Here is a 22,992-nt window from a genome sequence, read left to right as displayed (position 1 = left end):
AAATATTTTTTAAAAAAGTAAAAAGATTCAGGCAGTCTTTCCCACAGCTCTGTGTGGCATCCACAGACACAGCTCCAGGGTCCATTCCAAGAAGAGACCCTTTTGAAAGGGTCTCCTAGGTCATCCTAGAATGAAATCTATACGCCACACACGTGGGTGTGTGCATATGTGTAAGCACACGGTGCCAGAAAGAGGAATTTGTTGCAAATAAGTGTCCCAGTGAGTCCTGGGAAAAGTTATGGAATTATATTAATTATATTATATTAATTATATTAATTAATATTAATTAACACTTATATTAATGTGTTTTGATACAATAGTCACGGTCCAAAAGTGAATCTGAAACAGCTTTTGCTAAAAATCTTCTTTTGAGCCTAAGAACATAGTGATTGATGTCATCAGTCAGTGGGCTGAGGTCTACACCCACAATCGAGAGGCGGAGAAGGAGGGAGAGCACACTGGTAATGGCTGACAAGTCTTTTGAACCCTCAAAGCCTGTCCCCAGTGACACACCTTCTCTCATAACTCTGCACTTCTTAATCATCCCAAACAGTTCAACCAACTAGGGACCAAGTATCCAAACATATGAGCCTATGGGGGCCGTTCTCATCCAAACCACCACACTGAGAGGTGTGTGTGTGAGAGAGAGAGAGAGAGAGAGAGAGAGAGAGAGAGAGAGAGAGAGAGAGAATCATTTGGAGACTGGAGAGATGACTCAGTGATTTCAGCATTCTGTGGAACAATCTTTGTACACTATAAATATGTATTAAATCTTAAATCTTGTTGGTTAATAAAGAGCTGACTGGGCAGGAAGAGATTGGGCAGGAGGGCACTGGGAGGAAAAAGGGCGGCATCTCAGGAGTTGCCAGTCAGATGTAGGGGAAGCCGGACATGTACAAAATAAGATAACAAGCCATGAGCCATATGGTAGAACTTAGATAAGAAATATGGCTTAATTTAAGTTGTAAGTGTTAGTGACAAGCCTAAGCAATCAGCCAAGCATTTATAATTAATATTAAATCTCTGTGTGGTTATTTGGGAGCTGGCCAGTGGCCCTGATGAAAAACTGCCTACATGAGCATATGCTGCTCTTGTACAGAATGTGGGTTCAGTTCCCAGCACCCATACCAGGCAGCCTACATAGACCTCGAAAGTTCCATTGGATCCAACACCCTCTTCTGGACTCTCTAGGCACTGCACTCACAAGCACAAATTCATATTCAGACATGCCTATACACACATGTATAATTGAGAGCATTTACAGACCTCGGCACCCACATGAGAGCCTATAACACTGCACTCACATGTACAAGTAGACCCAAACACATATGTCTATACATACATGCATAATTAAAATAAAATGTTTAAAAGTAACTCTGCAACTCCATTTCCAGGGAATCCAATACCTCTTCTGAACTTTGTGGATTCCTGCACCCATACAGTGCACACACACACACACACACACACACACACACACACACACACACACACACAAACAAATAAATATTTTAAAATGTTTGGAAGAGACATTTTCTACACATGTCGAATTGTCAACAGGAATATGAAATGTACTAAACATCCTAAGCCATTAGGGAAATGAAAATCAAAACCATTATGAGACACTATCTTATACTCATTAAGATAGCTACAATTAAAAAGTCAAAACATATGGAACAGTGATGAGAGTGTGGCAAAAAGGAGCCCTGCTACACTGTTGGTGGGACTGTAGCATGGTACAGCCACTCCAGGACACAGCGTAAAGGTTTCTTAAGAAATTAGAAGAGGAGAAGCCAGGCGTTGGTGGTGCACACCTTTAATCCCAGCACTCGGGAGGCAGAGGCAGGCGGATCTCTGAGTTCCAGGCCAGCCTGGTCTACAAGAGCTAGTTCCAGGACAGCCTCCAAAGCCACAGAGGAACCCTGTCATGGAAAAAAAAAAAAAAAGAAATTAGAAGAAGAGGAACTGAGCCAGGTGTAGTGAATGCCTATAATCCTGGCACTTGGGAGGTGGAAGCAGAAGGCCCAAGAGTTCAAGGTCATCATTAGCATAGCAAGTTTGAGGTCAGCCTGGATAACAGGAGAATCTGTCTTAAAACACACACACACACACACAGAGAGAGAGAGAGAGAGAGAGAGAGAGAGAGAGAGAGAGAGAGAGAGAGAGAGACATACAAATGAACACAGCTTTCTATTATCTAACCCTAACAATTTTTCATCTGATAATATTTAAATAATGATTCTTTAAAGAGAGAATGAATTACCGGGCATTGGTGGCTCACACCTTTAATCCCAGCACTCGGGAGGCAGAGGCGGGCGGATATCTGTGAGTTCAAGGCCAGCCTGGTCTCCAGAGCGAGTGCCAGGATAGGCTCCAAAGCTACACAGAGAAACCCTGTCTTGAAAAACCAAAAAAAAAAAAAAATTACAGAGAGAATGAAACAAGATTTCATACTATGTAGTGGAGGTTGGTGTGTGTGTGGAATTTACTATAGAGGTCAGGCTGTGTGGTGGTTTGAATGAGGATGACCCCATAGACTTTCATATTTGAATGCTTGGTCCCCAGGTGGTGAAACTGTTTGGGAAGAATTAGGAGGTGTAGCCTTGTTGGAGGAGGTGTGTAGGCAGAGTTTTTCATGACTGCTGGCCAGCTCCCAAATAACCACACAGAGACTTAATTGTAAATGCTCGGCCGATAGCTTAGGTTTGTTACTAGCTAGCTCTTACAACTTAAATTAACGCACATTTCTTATCTACATTCTATAATTTTCTACATGCCCTGCTTCCACTGCATCTGACTGGTGACTCCTGAGACTCTTGTCCTTCTTCCCAGCGTTCTCCTAGTCTGTCTCTCCCACCCAATCTCTTCCTGCCCAGCTATAGGCTAGTCAGCTCTTTATTAACCAAAGATTGTTTGACAGCAGAGGTGTGTCCGCCCACACCAGGCCCAGTTTCTTACTCTCTGCCTCTGAATCAGGATGCCAATGCCATGCCTATCTGCTGCCACACTCCCTACCATGAAGATCATGGATTCACTCTCTGAAACTGTAAGCAAGCTCCCAATTAAATATTTCCTTCTGTACCTTGACTTGATCATGGTAATAGAACAGCAATAAGGAGAAGATGTCACTGGGTCAGGCTTTGAAGTTTCAAAATCCCCCATCATTCCCAGTTAGATTTCTGTATTACTGCCTTCTATTTGTTGTCTTAACATGTGAGCTCTCAACTACTGCTTTAGTGGCATGCCATGCCTGCCTGCCTGCCGCTATGATACCCACCATGATGGTCACGAACTCTATTAATCTCTGGAACTATGAACCCCAAATTAAATGTTTTCTTTTATAAGTTCTCTTTGTCATGGTGTTTCTTCACAGCAGTGGAAGGGTAAATCATGGCCATCATCCTGAACTAGTCTCTTGAGTGCTGGGATTATGGGAATCAGTACCACACCTGGCCAAAATAGCGGTATGTTTAAAGAATGTGTGTGTGTGTGTGTGTGTGTGTGTGTGTGTGTGTGTGTGTGTGTGTGTGGACCACAACAAGAAAAGAAACAGAATATTGTCATGATTACTGCTAGTCCTGGTACTTTAAATGATAATAATAATTTATAACCTACCTATTTAACGATCACACTTCTCTTTGACCTGAAGCCTTTGTCAAATGAATCCTACCACATTAGGGCAAGTGGTTAAGCATATAGAAGCCTAACTGCCTGTAATCAAATCCCAGTTCTGCCTCATGAGGAATTACTCAAACCCCTCCTCAGTTTCCCCTCTGTAAAAGTAGGCTTGAATGCTTTCTGACACCAGAATGTGCTCATCACGGCTAGACATTAGTCCCATTCTTGTTATCATTGTTTCCTTGCTTACCAGTCTTCCATTCTTATACTTCCAGAGCCCATGGGCTCACATGCATCCAGAAGCCTTATCATGGGGGCTTCTCTGCCACAAGTTTCTATTGACAACTGCCAGACACCTTTGTTTTATTTCTATGCCGCTGACTCAGGAACTCCTAAAGAAGTCCAATTGATTCCTGACTCCAAGTGAAAACCAGGTACATATTTGTGGTACTTTATATCTCTTCATTCTACCACCTGCTTGATAGTGGCTTTCAAATTTTTCAGAAACACCTGAAACACAACATAGACAGGCAATTTTAATCCTAGCTTCCCTTTCTTATTGGATCCACAGCTCCATTTTCCCTTATTAAAGTCTTTAGTTCACTAAAGGACACATTTGCTGTGGAATATTCCTTTACACTGTGTGAATATATGTCACTGTGATTGGTTCAATAAACGAGCTGACTGGCCAATAGCTGAACAGGATACAGTTAGATGGGAAAGCCAAACTGAGAATGATGGGATGAGCAAGGGTGGAATCAGAGGAGTTGCCAGCAGACACAGAGGGAGCAGGAGATGAACATGCCGTGCTAATAAAGCTACCGCAGAAGGTAAACAAGGAATATGGGTTAACTTAAATGTAAAAATTAGCTAGTAATAAGCCCGAACATTTATAATTCATATTCAGCCTCTGAGTCCATTATTTGGGACCAGGCCTGGTTGGGACAAGAAACAGCAGTTTACACACATTCAGTCACCCAACACTTATGTTCTAGGAGAAAGGCATGATTATTCTCCTCTACTTACATCGTTATTGTTATCTATACACTTTATAGTCATTACAACTTATATTTTTAAACTTCTAAATATCCCTGAAATTTGTGTCATCCATTCCACGCTTTTATCCTATGTTAGATTCTGGGTATCTTTTGTCTAGATACAACAAGAGACTCTCATTGATCACACAGCCTCAATCTCCTCTCTCTCAAGTCTTAGTTCTCTGTAGATCTGCCAATTATCCATGTCACTTTCAACTTGTTACGTTCTAAATAAACTCTGGGTTCTTCAGCATAGTACAGCAAACCCCTCCAGGTTAGAGTCCTGCAAATCTTTGCAGCTGATTTTCTGCCACTTTTGCTTAAATGAACATTCTAATCAATGTTTACATCATCTGTAACCAGTGATTCAGCATTTAGTGATGATAAGGCCAAATGGACGTCCCAAATTGTGCTTATTTCACCTGTGGTGTGTCTAAATCACACGGGGAGCTTTCCAAACACAAAGCTTGACATCTTTATTTTATTTCCTACCTAATCAAAAGTGTTTCTACCTAGCTACTGCTACACTGTGAGAAAGGGAGAGCTCCGTTCCCTCCCTTCTTGCTTTTGTGTGCCAATGTGGAATTGTAAAGAAGTTGTTTAGTCTTTAAGGAACATTGACGTCTCATGTCATCACCCAGTCATACTTTAAACCACACACATGCTTTTAAACAATCACCCTTAATGACAGAGACTGCCAACAGAGCCTCCTAGGCTTGGACACTTCAGACTAGAGGTGTTTTTAAACTGGAGCGCACATTTTGAATGTTTTCTATAACCTGCTGAAATCTTAAGTAGAAGATTTGCCATGAAAATCCTTTATAAATAAGTTCTCTTGAGAAACTGGGAGAACTCATCTACCCCAGGACTCAAACGGCCTACCTGGTTCATGGGTAGGGCCTGCTCTCTATGGGTGGCAAGGATCACTCTATTGTGGACACTCCCCAAGGCCTCCCAATCACTGATTTTCCTGATTGCTTTTTAAAATGCAGTCATTTGAGTTTTCCATGCAGGGCTTGTCAGTTTAGGACACAGAATTATCGAGTTTCCCGGTGCATCTTTTTTCTTTAACTGCCAGCATAGTTAACACATTCTAACTACTTTTCTCTGATCTCATGAAGGACTTTGAGTGTCTTTGTGGACTCCCATTCCTCACCGTGACTCATTCTGTCACATCTCTTGCCACACTGGTAAAATGTTTCACAAGTCTCATCCCATGTAAGGGCAGAGTAGAAATCCTCAAATGAAATTTTGCTCAAATTCATTATTCTTTCAAATATCAAAAAAAAAGTGGGGGGGGAGAAGAGGGGTGGATTCGACTAAAGCACACATCCATGTATGAAATTCTCCAAAGATAAATTTTAAAATGTAAGGGGAAAAACGCACAAGGAAGACAGAGTCGATACATACATATCCCAAAGCATGAACAGGTATCCATAGACCAGTAAACTGGGTTGTAGGAATCAAAAAACTACAACTCCCATCAGGCACTTGGTGTTCCTCACAGCCCGCAGGCGGGAAACACCCCCCATGAACTACTACTCCCGTGATGCTCCGCGCCCCCTCGCGGCGCGGAGTCTAGGGCCACGTAGCTTAGGCGGTCCGGGTAGACGGCGCATCTTCCTCATGGCTTCTGCGGACACCTGGCGTGTGGGGGACGGCGCCGGGGGCGCCTTCCAGCCTTACCTCGATTCCTTGAGGCAGGAGCTGCAGCAGAGGGACCCAACGCTGCTGTCCGTGGCGGTGGCGGTGCTCGCGGTCCTGCTGACGCTGGGTGAGGCGACAGGCGGTCGCGGCGAAGGCGAGGTGGCAGAGTTGGGGCTCGGCGCTGCAGGCCTAGGAGGCGGGCGGCGAGGCTCCCTTCTTCTGCCAACCGCCCTCCAGAATCCAGCAGCGTCGAGCGGGGACTCCGAAGTGACCTGGTTCTTGGGACAGGCGTGCCTGAGGCACCCCTGTGCGCTTGAGCGCAGAGTGCGTCCGCCGCCATCGCTCACACCAACTTTGAGCTGCTTCTATCTGTGGGCTGGGCTCTGGGCTACTGAGGTACTAAGGTAGAGAGCCTCCAATCAAATTTAGCAAGCCATTGATTGCTTTGTTTTTCTTATTTCAACTTCATCGTTCTGGGGATACTTGAAGTCTCCACAGTTGGGATGAGGGACATAGGTGTGGAAAAGTTGACAATGGAAAAGTGGGCTCCTAACTATTAAAATGACTGATGGAGAATAACAGTGAAAGTAATGGGACGCGGTGTTTTGTCCTAAATGCCTATTAATGTCCTTGAAAATGAAGACTGTTTTTCTTTTATCTGCAGTGTTCTGGAAGTTCATCTGGAGCAGGAAGAGCAGTCAGAGAGCTGTTCTCTTCGTTGGGCTTTGTGACTCTGGGAAAACGTTACTGTTTGTCAGGGTAATGCTTTGATTTCCACCTGTTAAACTTAATAGGAATTGTCATAGTATTCCTGTCATTTTGTGGTTTATTTGGTACAGGAAACTATGTCAGCAAGTGCATATGATTGTAGAGGCCAGCTGTGTAGATTCCGTGGAGTTGGAGTTACAGGCTAATCTGAGCCTTCTGTTGTGGATGCTCAGAAGTGAACTCGGGTCCCCTACATGGGCAGTGTGTGTTCTTAACCAACTTAGCTGACCCTCCTCCAGTCCTGGGAGCTAATTCGTGACTTACTTGGAAATACTAAAAGACTCTAGGAAAACCTGTAACTGTCCACACACACACACACACAGTCCTTACTAATACTAAAAGACTCTAGGAAAACCTGTAACTGCCCCTGCACACACACACACACACACACACACACACATTTAGTGCTTACTATATAAGATCTTTTGTAGATGTGTTTCTGTGGGTAAAGATACCAGAAGAGTTGTTGTTGGGTAATAAACCCTTCTGAGAACTTGCCAGAGTCTTTTCGTTGTTGTTTCAGATTTTGGATGTTTTGAATTTGAAATATTTCCATGCATTTTCATTGCTTTCGCATCCTTAATCTGAAATGCTCCAAACTCAGAACAATATATTTTACTCATTTGGAAAGTGTGTTATGGATTCTGTGTAGTTCATTGGTTCTTACAGAACACCCTTTGTGTCAGGAGCAACGTTGTGATTGAAGTTGGACCAAGATTGGGCAAAGACATTTGCATCCTAGTCTGCTAACTGATTCCTCAATAAGGAATAATTAATAAGTGATAGTTCACTGTCACACGACATGCATGTTGACTGATATGTTTTTTAGTTTAAACGATAAAAGGGAGATGTTGAAGATGTGTGCCAGGCTTTACTTGTCAGTGGCACGGGCAACTTTTCTGAGTCAGATGATACTGTTAGAATAAATGGTCTGGGGCTGGGGAGGTGACCCAGTCCATAGTGCTTGCCTGGCAAAAATGACAACCTGAGTTTGGATCCCTGGAATCCACAGGTGCTTTTCAGTAATCCCAGTAGAGACAGTGGATCCCTGGCATTCCTTGGCTAGTCAGCCTTGCTAGTTGGTGAGCGCCTTTGGTAGTTTAAGCTAGTGAGGCTTCTTTTCGTTAATAGCTAGTTTATGTAGCCAGTATTTTTAACCAAGCGTGTTTGACTATGAAGAATTTCCACTCTTCCTTTGGAGGGTGTGTGTGTGTGTTCATGTGTGTGAGTGCTGGTACGTGTGTGACCGAGGTTAGAGGATGACAAGTTTTCTCTCATTGCTGTGCCAGGTTAGCTAGTCTGAATCTCTGGAAATTCTGTCTCCTCCCATTTTTCCCATCAGAGTACTAGAATTGTGAATGTATGCATTACTCTATCTGCTTTTATATGGCTTCACAGGTTGTCAAGACTTGCACAGCAAGTGTTTTATCCACTGAAACATCTCCTCAGGCCTTGAATTGTTTTTGGTAGTTTAAATGTTTACAGGTCAGTACAGCTGGCCCCTTGCTGTTGTTTGAAACAAATAATGTTCGGCTGAGGGTGTCACTCAGTGGTAGAGTTGCTTTTGAAGCATGTCTGAGGCTTTGAGTTAGATCGCTGGTCCTGCAAAAAAGAGGAATAAAGCCTGTAATTAATTATATTTTCCTACAGGTTAAAAATAATATGATCATTTTTAGTTATTTCAAGTAGCATTCATTCATTTGACCTTATGCTGGAGAGAATTAAAATGTTATTCTTTAAATTGGGTTTGGTTTCATTGTAGTGCGCTTACCCAGATCTTGACCATCTTGTTTTTTTACAGTTGCTAACTGGCCACTACAGAGACACACAGACTTCCATTACCAACAGTTCTGCTGCATACAAAGTCAACAATAACAGGGTAAGGTATCTGTGGAATGTTCTAGAATCTGACACTCTTCTTACTGTGAATCCTAGTTTCATTTTTGTTACTGTGAGAAAATAATCTGAAAAAAAAAAAATAGCCAGGTGGTGGTGGCCCACTCCTTTAATTCCAGCATTTGGGAGGCAGAGACAGGTGGATAGGCAGATCTCTGTGAGTTTGAGGCCAGCCTGGTCAACAAAGCAAATGCCAGGACAGCCAGGACCTGTCTCAAAAAAAAAAAAAAAAAAAAAAAAAAAGAGGAAAATATTCTGATCAAAAGCAACTTGAGGAGGAAAGGGTTTAATCTGGTTTTTGCTACCAGGTCATATTCCATTATTAAGGGAAGTCAAGGCAGGAGCCTAGAAGCAAGAGCCATGCAGAAATGCTGCTTACTGGCCCACTCTTTGGTTTACTTAGTTTGATTTCTTCATAGTCCTGGACCACCTTCCTCAAGATGGAACCTGCCACATCAGACTGTACCCTCTTATATCAAGTAGCAATTAAGAAAATGACCCCACTAACATGCCCACAGGCCAATCTGATGAGGCTTCTCTCAGATGACTGTAAGCTATGTCAAGTCGACAAAGCTAACTAAGACACTGGTGTGTCAAGGAAGGACCTTTTAGAATAGTCTGAGGATGTAGGTATGTGGTGATATCTTTCTTGCACAAATAAAGCCTGTCTGGGGGTCAGAGAATAGAGTTTGCTGCTAGCTAACCATAGAAGTCTGGAGGTACAGATCTGCCCTTGGCAATCTCAGTAACAGATTTTGTCTTGTCCACTTGTCCTTGTAACTTACGTACAAGGTTATTTCATTCTTTTTTTTTTTAAACATTTTTGTTCTTTCTAAGTTCTGTCTCTTCAACATTACTGTGAGTTTCAGTGGGCACTAGGTCTTTTTTTGTTGTAAGAGGCAGTGCATAAACATAGGATCATCATTTGCTTAAAAGTAGCTTTCCTTTTCTGTCTCTGCTAACCTGACTTCTTTCGAGGCCATCCCATAGTTAGATTTTTATTTTGTCAAAGCATTGGTAATACTCTGTTGTTACAATCTTTTGCTTTTACGAGCATTGTTGTGATGACTTGTTGCATACCTGTGTAGCTGCACAGCACGGTGTAAAGGGTATCTGCCGGGCTAATTATAATGCTAAGAGCTTTTTGGTGAGTGAGAGATGAGGACCCAGTGGCTGATTTGGGATGGACGGGTAGGCGGTGTGTCCAGTCTGTATGTGGTACTGACTTCCTTCTGCAGACATCATGGTCATGGTTGAGGATTGGGTCAGTATGAGAAATGGTACATTTCCTGATACATTTACCAGACCACACCTGATAGTCTTGTCATTTCCGTCTATAATAACATGTGTTATAAGGTCATAGGATGGTTACTAGCACCTCCGAGGATGTATAGTAAGTTTGCTCTGTAGGGGACCAGAAATTGCAACAAAATACTGACCGAGTTGGAACAAATAAATGGTGTATCTAATATACAAATATCTAAAACTCAAAAGTCAAAATTAAGATTGAGACTCTCATTAATTGTAATACATACTATAAACTGTATGTTTTTACTTTACATTGTTTGTGTATGGATAATGATGCATGGGACTAGGTTCAAATATTAAATATAATTTATTTCGGGGAGAAGTCACTTACATAAGAAGCAGATAGCCGCCACAGGTTCCCGCTCTAAGGATCCACACAGGCCACTCCCTGACTGGACCCCAGATCTAAACTCACTCCCATGTCCTCACCATTTGGGCGTGGTCAGCACTACAGGTGCGGGCGGGGTGGATATCTCACTACAGTTCCCCTTTAACTCTAAAGAAAAAGATTTAGGCTTGATACAAAACTATATACAAAGATAGCAAATACCAAGTATGCTCCAGGAGAAGGAAAAGTAAGAACAAACACACTTAAGACCAGTGAAGCAACTAGAGCAAAAGGCAAGAACTATATATCCAATCCTAGGGTAAAGGCATAACAGAGATTACTATAGAGTTGTCCTAAACTGGAAAGTTTAAGTCTTGTACCTAATATTTCTATCTAGGAAGAGAGAACAGTGACAGTCTAATCTTCAACCTCGTCAAAGACTTGAGAAGGAGGGTAGCCATACTAGGGTAGGCAGGAAGTGCAGGCGAGCAGCTTCCAAAAGGTGCAGCGAAGACACAAACAGCAGGCTACCTGGACAGAGTCTCACAGCAGTGTAGGGGCAACCAGCTTTGGCTAAGGCCTGGAGTATCTGACTGACCAACACAGAAGCAGGGAGGTAGAAAGGCTGTCTTACCCTGACTTGGCAAGGTTCATCAGTCTTCTAAGTTTATCTCCTGCAAGCACAGTAGGACAGCATGTCCAAAGCCAGTGGTTGAGGTGGGGGCAGTTCTTTGCCCAAGAGGCCATTAGCCGAGGAGAGAACAGACTCTAGAAGGAGTGACATTTGCTTATACCCATATATTGGTGTATTTCCTAAGCCTTGGATAGACCATGTGTTCACAATTCCTTCAGACAGTGAGGTGTCTCTATTCTCTTAAGAGCATTTATTAAGCTGGGTGGTGGTGGCGCATACCATTAATCCTAGCACTAGGCAGAGGCAGGTAGATCTCTGAGTTTGACACCAGCCCAGTCTACCGAGTGAGTCCAGTATAGCCAGTGCTACATAGTGAAATCCTGTCTCCAGAAAGAAAAAAAAAAAAAAAAAAACCCACCCAACCAAAAAAAACACATTGATTTACATGTAATTTTATACATCTTACATAATTTTACATTGCATTATTCATGTCATGTCAAGAACCATGCTTACTGTTTAATTGCCAGAGCTTTGGCCATTGTTTTATTTACTTAGTATGTGTGTGTGGGCCAGTAATGTGGGTAGTGCAGGTATGTGAGCAGAGGTCAAGCTTGGGTGTGTTGTTCCTTAGGATGCTGTATATACTGGTTTTTGAGACATGGTCTCTCACTGTCCTGGAACTCACAGAGTTGGCTAGGCTGGCTGATCAGAGAATTTCAGGGATCTGCTTGTCTTTGCTTCCCCAGTGCTGGGGTGAAGTGGCCTACCTGCCACACTGGACTTTTTTTTTTTTTTTTTTTTTTTTTTTTTTAATATAGGGTTTTGGAATAAAACTCAGATCTTTTTTTACCAACAAAGCCCCTATTTTTTCTTTCTGTGCCTCATGCATACTAGCAAGCATCAGTGTTGACTACTAGGAAGTGCTCCTCAGACATCCATCTGACACGCTCTCTGCAGTAAACATCTGCTTGACTCATTAGTGCAGCTCCAGTGTGCTGCCCATGATCTGATGGTGGAGGTCTATCCTGTGAACCTGGCACTGGACCCAGAGCTAACCTGATCTCACTGTTGCTGTCCTCAGGGCAACAGCCTGACTCTGATTGACCTCCCTGGGCACGAGAGCTTGAGGCTTCAGTTCTTAGATCGCTTTAAGTCTTCAGCCAGGTAAGTTAGGGAGAAGTGACGTGGGTTTATTCAAGTCTATACTATGTTGGCATCCTTTGCTTCCTCTGATAAGATTCCGACACCATGGTGCCCTGGGGTGGAAAGGCCATGTACCTTGGAGTAGACGATTAGGGTGTTAGGATCGTGAAGATGGGAAATGGCTTAAGGAGAGTTTCTCAGGGAGTGTTACTCCCATTAACATGATTAAATTTCATGATAACTCTGAAGATACCATTTTAAAAGAATTGTTTTATTTTTAACTATGTGTATGTGAGGTGGGTACTTGTGTGCAGATACACAGGTGGGCCACAGGAGGGTGTTGAATCTCCTGGAACTGGGGTTATAAGTGGTTGTGAACTTCCCAACATGGGTGCCGGGAACTGAACTCAGTTCTTCTGCAAGAACACACTCTGAAATGTTGAGCCATCTCTCCAGCTCCTAACTCTGAAGATAGATTTAATGATATGTTAGTGCTATTAGAATCTGGAAAAGGAATTTTGTGTGTTTGGTTTTTGATTTTCGAGTTTTCGAGACAGGGTTTCTCTGTGTAGCCTTGACTGTCCAGGAACTCGTTCTGTAGATCAGGCTGGCCTTGAACTCAGAGATCTACCAGTCTCTGCCTCCCGAGTGCTGGGATTAAAGGCCACCACCACCACCACCACCACCAACAACAACAACAACAGCAACAACAACAACACCAGGCTGGAAAAGGAATTTTTAAGGTTAGGGTGGATCCTAGATGATGATAAACTCAAAACAATGTTCTTACTCTTTTTGGTTTTCTTTTTTGTTGTTGTTATTGTTTTTTTTGTTTTTGTTTTTCGAGATAGGATTTCTCTGTGGCTTTGGAGACTATCCAGAACTAGCTCTTGTAGACCTGGCTGGTCTCGAACTCACAGAGATCTGCCTCCTGAGTGCTGGGGTTAAAGGCGTGTACCGCCACTGCCCAGCTTGTATTTATTTATTTTTTTAGCATAGAAAAATGTAAGGAGTTTATTTCTAATTGTCTTGAAGTTGAGCTGCTGGACTTGCCCAATGAAAGGTTTTGGCTCCATCAGGCTTTACATCCTTTGTTTGTATTGGAAAATCACATACAAATGAAAATGGAAAGACTGCCAATACCTGATTTCTGCTCCCTATTTTTCAACTCAGAATCATACCTTTTGACCCCCATGTGGAACTAATCCAACACTCAGAATTACTGATTAACAGGATGAAGAAGGTTTTGTTTTGCTTTGTTTTTAAGAACAAACATTTCCCTCATAGTAGATTCCTTTTGGGGTGGGGGTGTCGAGACAGGGTTTCTCTGTGTAGCCCTGGCTGTCTTGGAACTCGCTTTGTAGACCAGGCTGGCCTCAGACTCAGAGATCTGCCTGCTCTACCTTCCCAGTGCTGGGATAAAGGCGTGTTGCTACAACACCCAGCTCTCCCAGCTCTCATAGATTCTTAAGCATGTTCCGCACATAATGCAGTGGCATGCTAGTTGGGTGTCTTTGGGCATAACTGTTAATTGTTTGCATGGATAGTGCACAGCTGGTATCCTTGAAAAGGCCAGCCAGAGAGGCCTGGCTTGGCTCCTGCGAAGCAACAGTAGCTGTACTCCACAATATGTATTTCCAGGACTGTCTGGAAGTCCTGGACGATTTCTACCTAGCTGCTAACTGGGAGTCTGTGGCTCAGAGTTCAGTAGAGTGCCACAGTATCAGGCTTGGGATGATGAGGATTCCTCATCCCTACAGTAGTGGTGTGCCCTGACAAGCAGCTTTGTAGCCAGCTGTTTGCTGAGTGTTTCCCACTGGTGGGGTGTGGAGCAGTAGAAACCATGGTATGGAAACCGTCCTTATTATCTTGTGTAACCCGCCAAAAGCTAGAGGCTGAATGGTGGTGCAGCAAGTCTGTTCTTTCTTTTTCTTTTTTTTTTTTTTCTGTTTCTTTCTTTCTTTTTTTTTTTTTTTTTTTTCGAGACAGGGTTTCTCTGTATAGTTTTGGAGCCTATCCTGGCACTTGCTCTGGAGACCAGGCTGGCCTCGCACTCACAGAGATCTGCCTGCCCCTGCCTCCCGAGTGCTGGTATTAAAGGCATGAGCCACCAACGCCAGGCTAAGTCTGTTCTTGAATTACATTAAATCAGTGCCTCAAGAACTAATTTTTAGTGTAAGTCCTCCTGTCGTTGATTCGTAAGTTCTTTCCTAAAATTTGTATGCTCTAGTTTTAAATGTGTTCTTCATATTTGCTATCTAACATTGATTAAAAGCTAAAGAGGTAAATTTGTACAATACATTTCAATGATATGAAGGCATATTTTAAAAACTGGATTTGGAAAGCATTTTGGAGATGATGTTGTGATAGTTTAATTGGCTGTATTGTGCCTGAGGTATTCATGTTTTTGACTGATTGTATCCTAGCTCCCTTTTTGTTGAGCATTCTAGACTTAGATTTTGTCATTGCTTCTTGCCACAGAAAGATGGTGATGAGCAATTTGTCATAGATGAGAATGTGAGTTTTATTCCTCAATTGAGACATAGCTAGAACTGCTAAGTTTGGCCATAATTGGGCATTCTTTTCCCTCTCGTTGAACACTGACACACACTACTTAGGAGACTGAGGCAGGGGGATGGCAGGTTTGAGACCTGGTTAAGCAATATAGTGAAACTGTCTTAAAGCCAGTTTTTTCAATTGTTAATTGCAAATAATTTACAGTTTGTAGCATAATTATAGTCTGTTACCCAAGTATTTTCGAATAAATAGAATATGTAACATATAATGAAAGACCCCAGACCCCTAAGGGCCACAGGATCCCGAGGAGCCCCCAGACTCAGAAACCAAACCAAGAGCTGCAAAAGCAAGATAGAGTTTATTAAGCAAATGTGCATTCGGGTGTCAGCAATACCAGGAAAGCTGCACATCCCAGCATGGGGTGCAAGCTCCTTATATAGGGAAAAAACGCAGATCAGCATACAGGCAAGGGGCACAAAGTGATTGATTACAAACTATGATCTCATGTTAGAGTGGTCACCCAGGTATGACCTGCTTTTTTACAAAGGAAAAACCATAGAACGTACCTTGAAAAGTCTCCGATTGTCTGTTGACCAGGTGTGACCCCAAAAGGATTGTTTGTCTGCCCTCGGGTTGGGGCCAATTTCCTTGTTCTGGGTCAAGGCCTGTGGGAAACTTTTTCTCTCTGTGAACTAAAATCTTTCAAAACTTTTTCTCTCAGCAAACTAAAATCTTTCAATAAAGGTAAAACTAAGTTCACATACGCTTCAGTTATAATACAGGGGAGTTGAAATACTATATGGTATGTGAGTTTTTCTTTTTTTAGATTTTTAAAAAAAATTTGTGTGCATGTGCCTGATGTGTGTGCACCATGTGTGTGCAGGTGCCTGAGGGCGGGAACATGGTGCTAGATCCCCTGACTGTAGTCAGAGGCAGCTGTGAGCCGCCTGATGTGGGTGCTGGGAACTGAACCTTTGTCCTCTGCAAGAGCAGCCAGTCTTCTTATCTCTTGAGCCCCATGGACCATTTAAAAAAATTCTACCTTTTGGCTTAAGATTCTTTCCCCCTTGCTGGGTGTTGGTGGCGCACGCCTTTAATCCCAGCACTTAGGAGGCAGAGGCAGGCCGATCTCTGTGAGTTCGAGACCAGCCTGGTCTCCAGCACGAGTTCCGGGACAGGCTCCAAAGCAATACAGAGAAACCCTGTCTTGAAAAGCAAACAAAACAAAACAAACAAACAAAAGATTCCTTCCCCATCTACTCTTTACAAGTATATTAGTTTTACTCTTTCTATGAATTCCTGCCCCATTTTAAACAGTAAGCAACAGTATCCAGTTAGTGCTCATTTCCTTTTGGTGAACTGTAATCACCCGTGTTTTGATCAGACCCTTGTGTTATTTTGGGGATGTGCCTCTGTAACTGCCAGTAATCACTATTTTTCTTATACCTGCTGTTTAAGATTTCTTTGCTCTTTGCCAAATTCTGTCCCTTCCTTTCAGACTGTTTTCTCAGTGTCATTTCCCTATAGAACACCTATCTTTGTCTTCATGGTGTTTGGATTCAAGTGTACCACCCTACACCCAAGGATGCTGCCATCTGTTCAATGCAGTGGCTAATGGGCCCTGGGAGTTGGACCAACCATGGTGCACGAAGCCTCCCAGTGCAATGGAGGCTGTGACTGGAAAGTAATTCCAAAAGAAACTGGAACACCTGCCTCCATGCCTCACAGCTGCAGGGCATACGTGGACACTGCAGGCAAAAGAACCCCAAGGGAAAGAGTAGCATAGAAATTGGGCCAGATTCATCAAACCCTGTGATGCCAAACAGATGGCACTGTCTGCTGTTTCTCACTTGTCACAGTGTGGACTCTGCTGATAGTTTTTGTTTGTTTGTTTCGAGACAGGGTTTCTCTGTGGCTTTGGAGCCTGTCCTGGAACTAGCTCTTGTAGACCAGGCTGGTCTCGAACTCACAAAGATCCACCTGCCTCTGCCTCCCGAGTGCTGGGACTAAAGGCGTGCACCACCACTGCCTGACCTTTTGCTGATGTTTTTTGATCCTTCTCTCTGCCATTTCTTCACTAGTTTATCTAACAAATCCTTTTCCCTTCAGATTTGCTGTGTAGTTTGCTGTGTTCTTTTCAGCTAAGACTCATCTCCACTGAGTTGCTAATTTCATATACTATTTTTATAATGTAGTCTTTTGAAAATACCCTTTAAAAGTCTACCTGTTTATTTCTAGTATTATCCTCTAAAATAATGGTAAACATATATTTTGTTGGGTTTTTTTGAGACAGGATCTCATGTAGTTCGGTCTGGCTTTGAACTCACTATTTAGCCAAAGATGACCTTGAGTTTCTGATCTCCTGCCTCTACTTGCTAGGATTGCAGGCATGTGCATTGCCTGTTTTTATGCTGGCTGGGATGGGATCTCAGGCTTTGTGCCAACTGTGCAAGCATCCTACCTACTGAGCGACATCTCCATCCAATCCATGAATATGTGCGTAGGTCACTCTAAACTCCAGTTTGTGGGCTCTGGATATTTTCTCTTGTAATTGCATATTTTCATCTACTTTTGATCCAGAACCCCTCCTTCAGGGGAACAGGTGTCACTGATCAGGTTGATGGTCTTTGTTACTTTAGGACACAAAGGGTCGACTCCTGGTATCATGGGGGTTTGATGAATCTGGCCCAATTTTTATGTAATCTTTTGCATAGGGCTCTTATTCCAGAGGAGAATGTCAACTCATGCACTATAGCTGTGAGGCATTGCAGACAGGTGTTTCAGTTCTTTGGAAATGTTTTCTAATCACAGCCTCCATTAGACTGCCTGTGAGTTGAAGGCTTTGTACAGGGTGCTTGGTGTGGCTGCCTAGGGCCTATTAACCACTGCACATCTCTCTCCACTTGGGCCTTCAAGTCCCTGACCCCTAGGACCTGTTGTCTTTAGTTCCCATGCATTACCTCTGATGGCTTTGTTTCTGGTTCTGGATGATTGTTATTGCCTGAGGTTAGACCCCATGTGCTTATAATTCTCCTTGAGATGCCACCCAAGAGTTCCCTGTCCTTCCACTTAGGCACCAGTAGTCTTTGTAGGGCAGGAAAACATGAGCTTTACAGTCAGTGTGTTCTCTCTGACCTCGCATCCCTTGACTCACCCCTCCACATGTACTCTTTCTGAGGTGTGTTTTATCTATTTGTACTGTCAGCATACTCTTTTAGCCCAACAGTTTGTGCCTGGTTTGTTTGTTTGTTCTGTCAGTTCAGCTTTACATGGTCCTTTCGTCTTCCACTTGGTCTCCTTCAAATGTCTTCCTCTTTGTTCTTATTCCATTGTGGGTATCAGATGATTTCCTGGCCCTTGAGAGCAGACATCATTTCTCGAGTCCTTTTAGTTTCTTAACAACTTTATTAAGTCAAGGTGTGTGTGCATGAGAGAGAGAGAGAGAGAGAGTGAGAGAGAGAGGGAGGGAGGGAGGGAGGATGAGAACACTTGTGTTTGTATGAGGGATGGTTGAGTCTAAAGAGATCAGGGATCCTGTTTTGAGGTTCCTGCTTACTGTGTGTGCTCATGTGCCTCTTCCCTTTAACTATCACTGCAGGGCTGTGGTGTTCGTGGTGGATAGTGCAACGTTCCAGCGGGAGGTGAAAGATGTGGCTGAGTTTCTGTATCAGGTCCTCATCGACAGCATGGGTCTGAAGAAGACACCATCCTTCTTAATAGCCTGCAATAAACAAGGTGCTTCCTGGTGATGGTAGTGGGTTGTCTAGGATTGAATTAACTTGTTTACCTGCTGTTGTTACTGTTGAACATGGGGGAAGGGTGTTCATAAATTAAGGGAATAAGTCTTTATCTATTTCTATTACTTTCCCAGTCTTTTTGCCAGACTGTCCTAAAGACTGGCAGCCAAGGTGCCTTTTCATGATACAGTGCTTTTTATTTAAAGATCATAAATTATTTTACTTCACCAGATATTAGTTTGTGAGGCTGTGTACTGTCAGTTCTAGAGAGATTGTTGGGGTCTCTCAGTCCATACAGGCGTGACACTGAGCAGGTTCCACCAGAGGAAACTGCAACCCCTTCTCCTGGTTCTCAAACTTGGGTCAGCAGGGCTTCAGTTCTGAGACCAGTTCCAGTAACACAGGATAGTTGGTCTTTCAGAGCTCTTTTACATCTGCATTTCTTAGGAGCCTGAAGCATTTTTCAGAAGTGATTTTTAAAAATCCTTATAATACATGCTGTGTGTTGAAAGTTCTCATCAAATGTCAGTCACGGTGCTAGTAAGCTTTCTTTAAACTGACTGGACAGGTGTAAGTATGGAAAGGCTTGTAAGGTGTGGAAAACTTAAGCTTAATTAGTTTTAGAATCACTAGCACTAAAACAATGTTTTATTGCATTTAATGTTTTAAAGCATTTTTCAAAAACCCCACAAATACAGAATTTACTTTGACAGAGAAAGAAACAGCAATAAAAAGTGCTTTAACGAAGAAATGGAGGTGAACTTCCCAGTATAAATAGGAATTCTCTCTCTGTGCTGGAGGTCCAAGGAAAAGACACATTCTGGTTTAAACTAAAATAATGCTTTTATTTTTTCCCCCAGATATCGCAATGGCAAAATCAGCAAAGTTAATTCAGCAGCAGCTCGAAAAGGAACTGTAAGTGCATGTGCTTCTGGTTACAAAAAAAATGCTGGGATACTTAGGGTTCAAGGTTGGAAGTCTCTTATTTGGTTAGTCAGGATTACTATGGGATCTATGTTAAATAACATGAAGAATTAGTGGAATTATAAAAAGCTAATGGTGTTTATAGCTGTTTTAAAATTTCATGACTTATTGAAATCATTAGCTCATTTTGTTTTAATCACTGTTAATCTTTTATAGTTGAAGGTTTTAGAGACTTAAAACACCTACGTTTCCAATAATTTGATTTCAGTGAATGAAGATATTTGTTCACACAGGAAAGCATATAAAACAGTGTAAAAGGTACAGATAATATGTACAAAATAATGACATTAAATAAAAACTGAGGGTCAGGGGAAAAGGGATGTAAAGAAAACAAATTTAAAGCTATTGGAAGATCTGTGTGGTCCCCCCATACCTGTAGTCCCAGGACTCAGGAAGCAGGGAGACCAGGAGTCCCAGGCCTGCCTGGCCTGTGTAGTGAGAGCCTGTCCCAGAAAATAAGATTAAAAAATTGTAGCCACTGGAAAGTATTGTTGACAGAACAAGAACACTTAGGAAGAACATAAAAAATTAACATTACTGTTTTGTAGTTTCTTATGTTTTCAAGCTATTGGCAATAGTATTTATCTTGCTTTTAGTATCGAAAAGCTTGTAAGTTGAGTGAGATAAGCTGTGAGCATTAAGGAATCTAGCAAGCTGTTCCATGCTGTGCTGATTTCTAAGAAGTAAAAAGCTTGTTTACAGAAGAAAAGACCAACACAGTAAAGCCAGTTACATTTTCTTACTGCTTTTGTAAAAGTAAGACTTCTTTTAAGATAGAGTCTTATTATGTAGTCCTGGCTATCCTGGAACTTGCTCTGTAGACCAGGCTGGCCTCAAACTCACAGAGATTGGCCTGCCTCTGCCTCCCCAGTGCTGGGATTAAAGGCGTGCGCCACCATGTCCAGCTTGTCATTTTAGTCAGATCTATTATTTGTAAAAATTAGTCCCTGGCAGGAGGTCAGCAAGCATGTTGCCTGTGTTCGCTCTAATCGGACCAGCAGGTGGCAGTAAAATGACTTAATTCGGGAAGGTTTTCCTACTTACAAATAAGCAGAATGGATGAGACTTTGAAGTATGTGGATGTATGAACTTTATATCCAAGAAGACTCACTATCAAAAGCTCCCTGTAAAGTTTGAAACTTGAATTTTTAAAATACAGCATACATTTAAAACTGTTTTCTATGCTGTCATTCAGGAGATCTTAGAAGTGAAACCAAACTTAAAAGAGCTGATGTGACTTGGGTCTCCTAACCCACTGACAACTGGCTAACAGACAGGTTAGAGCCATCTCGCCTGTTCATCTGAATCAGTGGTTCACGGATATAAAGGATAAGCCAGCAGTGTTAATAGTGAACTGACGATTAGTCTTTTCTGATAGTGAACTATCAGTCTTTTATGGGTACTGATGGATTGCCCAACTTGCCCCTTTGCCCCACAGCAACACCTTACGAGTCACCCGGTCTGCTGCTCCCAGCACACTGGACAGTTCCAGTACTGCACCTGCTCAGCTGGGAAAGAAAGGCAAAGAGTTTGAATTCTCCCAGTTGCCCCTCAAAGTGGAGTTCCTGGAATGCAGTGCCAAGGGTGGACGTGGGGATGCCGGCATGGCTGACATCCAGGACTTGGAGAAGTGGCTGGCCAAGATCGCCTGAGGGGCAGCCCTGGCTGCAAACCCTGGTCATCTATGACTGACTGGCAGCAGGAAAGGGCTGTGGTGGATAAAGAGGGAGCACACTGTCTGCAGCATCTCAGTGTTCTAGAAACATTGTAGCAGCCTGAGAGCCGCTGTCCCTCCCTTTCAGCTCCTTCCTCACTAGTCCTTATTTAACAACTCTCCTGTTCTCCCTTTGGTAGCTGTTCCATTGCTTTTATGTGTGACAACATGGCAGAGAGGCCATTACCATGAGAATAGGCTTATCTGGAAAGTTCTTGTCCTCTGCCTCTCTGCTCCAGTCCCTATTCCTGGAACCAGACCTGCCTATTTATGGAACCAGTTAATTTCCAGTTGCCCCTGGCATTCTAGCATAATACACTGTCAGTTCTTAGAGAAGTGTCAGATGTAAAGGTAGTTACAATGAAGACAGATTCAGAACCACAGAGCACAGTTGACAGTGTGTTCTTCATGGGCTCAGTGACCTGTCTCACTCCAGCTTAAGGTTAAAAAAAAAAAAGCCTCCTGGGAACCCCTAGAGCCACCCTTACATGATGGATGTAAGAGTCAATTCCGCACACACTCATGGTTTAGTGTGTTCTAGAGACTCTCCTGGGGAGAGCCAGGAGGCAGACACTGCTGCCTCTGGGGGTGGGTGGGACCCCAGGCTGTCTGCCTGTGCTACTTGATCAGCTCCCTTGTGTCATCTCAGCTCACTGCTGTGGAATAATACAAACCAAAAAAGTCCACTGTGTATATTTTTATGTATTCATTCATGCTTTTTAAAAATTGCCTTTTCAAACTAATACTGTCTTAAACATTTGCACTTTCATTGCTTTTACAAATGGTGTCGAACGCCTTTAGTCCCAGCTCTCGGGAGGCAGAGGCAGGTGAATCTCTGTGAGTTCGAAGCCAGTCTGGTCTACAGAGCAAGTTCTGGGACAGGTTCCAAAGCAGAGAAACAGAGAAACCCTGCCTTGAACAAAAAGAAAAGAAAAAAAAAAGACTGGTATCTTGGTAAATAACTATCTGAAAGCACTAGGATTCAAGTTTTACTCTAGGTTACCTAGACTGACTGCTGTGTGTATACAGACATACTTTTCTCCTCACTCAGAGACAGGTCTCACTAAAGAGATGTCATCAGAGAGCCATGGTTTGAGGTGTAGTGCTCTGGGAGCATGCACAGGAGCACTTGGGTTGGCCTTGGGAACCAGTGAGAATCACAGGATAAACACACGAGGTATTCCCCGTGCAGTCCAACCCACGCCTCTGCTTCCCATTGCATGGCCTCCCTGGGGGTCACAGGGTAAATCAGGAGATGACCCTGTCCGTTCTCACCGGAAAGAAGAATCGCTGCTAGGATTCTTACTGTTCTGTGGACACTGCTGTTCATATTAGTCAAATGGGGAGACATTCACATCACAGTAGGTGCTCCAGGAAAAAGGTAGATGTTTAGTTAGTTGAAGAGTATTTACTGACAGTCCTCCCTTTTTCTGGGTAACAATGATTCTATTTACTGGGAGAATCGGTACATCAAAAAAGTGGTAAGGATGGAGAGCAAGGATGTTTTATTCCTAGCCCAAAGATGGTCTTTAGCAAAAGTAAGTTGGGCAGGGCTGGAAACTAGCTTGATAGATTGCTTGCCTAGTGCTGTAAAACCCAGTTGCATCAAGGAAGGCCTGAAGGATCCCACTTCTGGAATCTTCTATGGAGCATGCACATAGATC

General features: G+C 42.9%; 1 protein-coding gene across 1 annotated transcript in view; it reads left to right on the top strand.

Annotated features, from left to right (window-relative positions):
- LOC100767241 (serotransferrin) overlaps positions 1 to 22,071 on the top strand; it is a 48,650-nt gene extending 26,579 nt beyond the window's left edge. Inside the window, exons 16-22 of the mRNA XM_035444233.1 lie at positions 6,160 to 6,426; positions 6,964 to 7,058; positions 8,869 to 8,946; positions 12,315 to 12,397; positions 18,492 to 18,628; positions 19,491 to 19,545; positions 21,053 to 22,071. Coding sequence (XP_035300124.1) covers positions 6,160 to 6,426; positions 6,964 to 7,058; positions 8,869 to 8,946; positions 12,315 to 12,397; positions 18,492 to 18,628; positions 19,491 to 19,545; positions 21,053 to 21,266 — 929 coding nt within the window. The 3' untranslated portion in view covers positions 21,267 to 22,071. The remainder of the gene's footprint in view (positions 1 to 6,159; positions 6,427 to 6,963; positions 7,059 to 8,868; positions 8,947 to 12,314; positions 12,398 to 18,491; positions 18,629 to 19,490; positions 19,546 to 21,052) is intronic.
- The last annotated feature ends 921 nt before the right edge of the window (positions 22,072 to 22,992 follow it).

Source organism: Cricetulus griseus, chromosome 4 (assembly GCF_003668045.3).
Source record: "Cricetulus griseus strain 17A/GY chromosome 4, alternate assembly CriGri-PICRH-1.0, whole genome shotgun sequence".
NCBI classification, from domain to species: Eukaryota; Metazoa; Chordata; class Mammalia; order Rodentia; family Cricetidae; genus Cricetulus; species Cricetulus griseus.
This window is presented reverse-complemented; position numbering and strand designations above follow the sequence as displayed.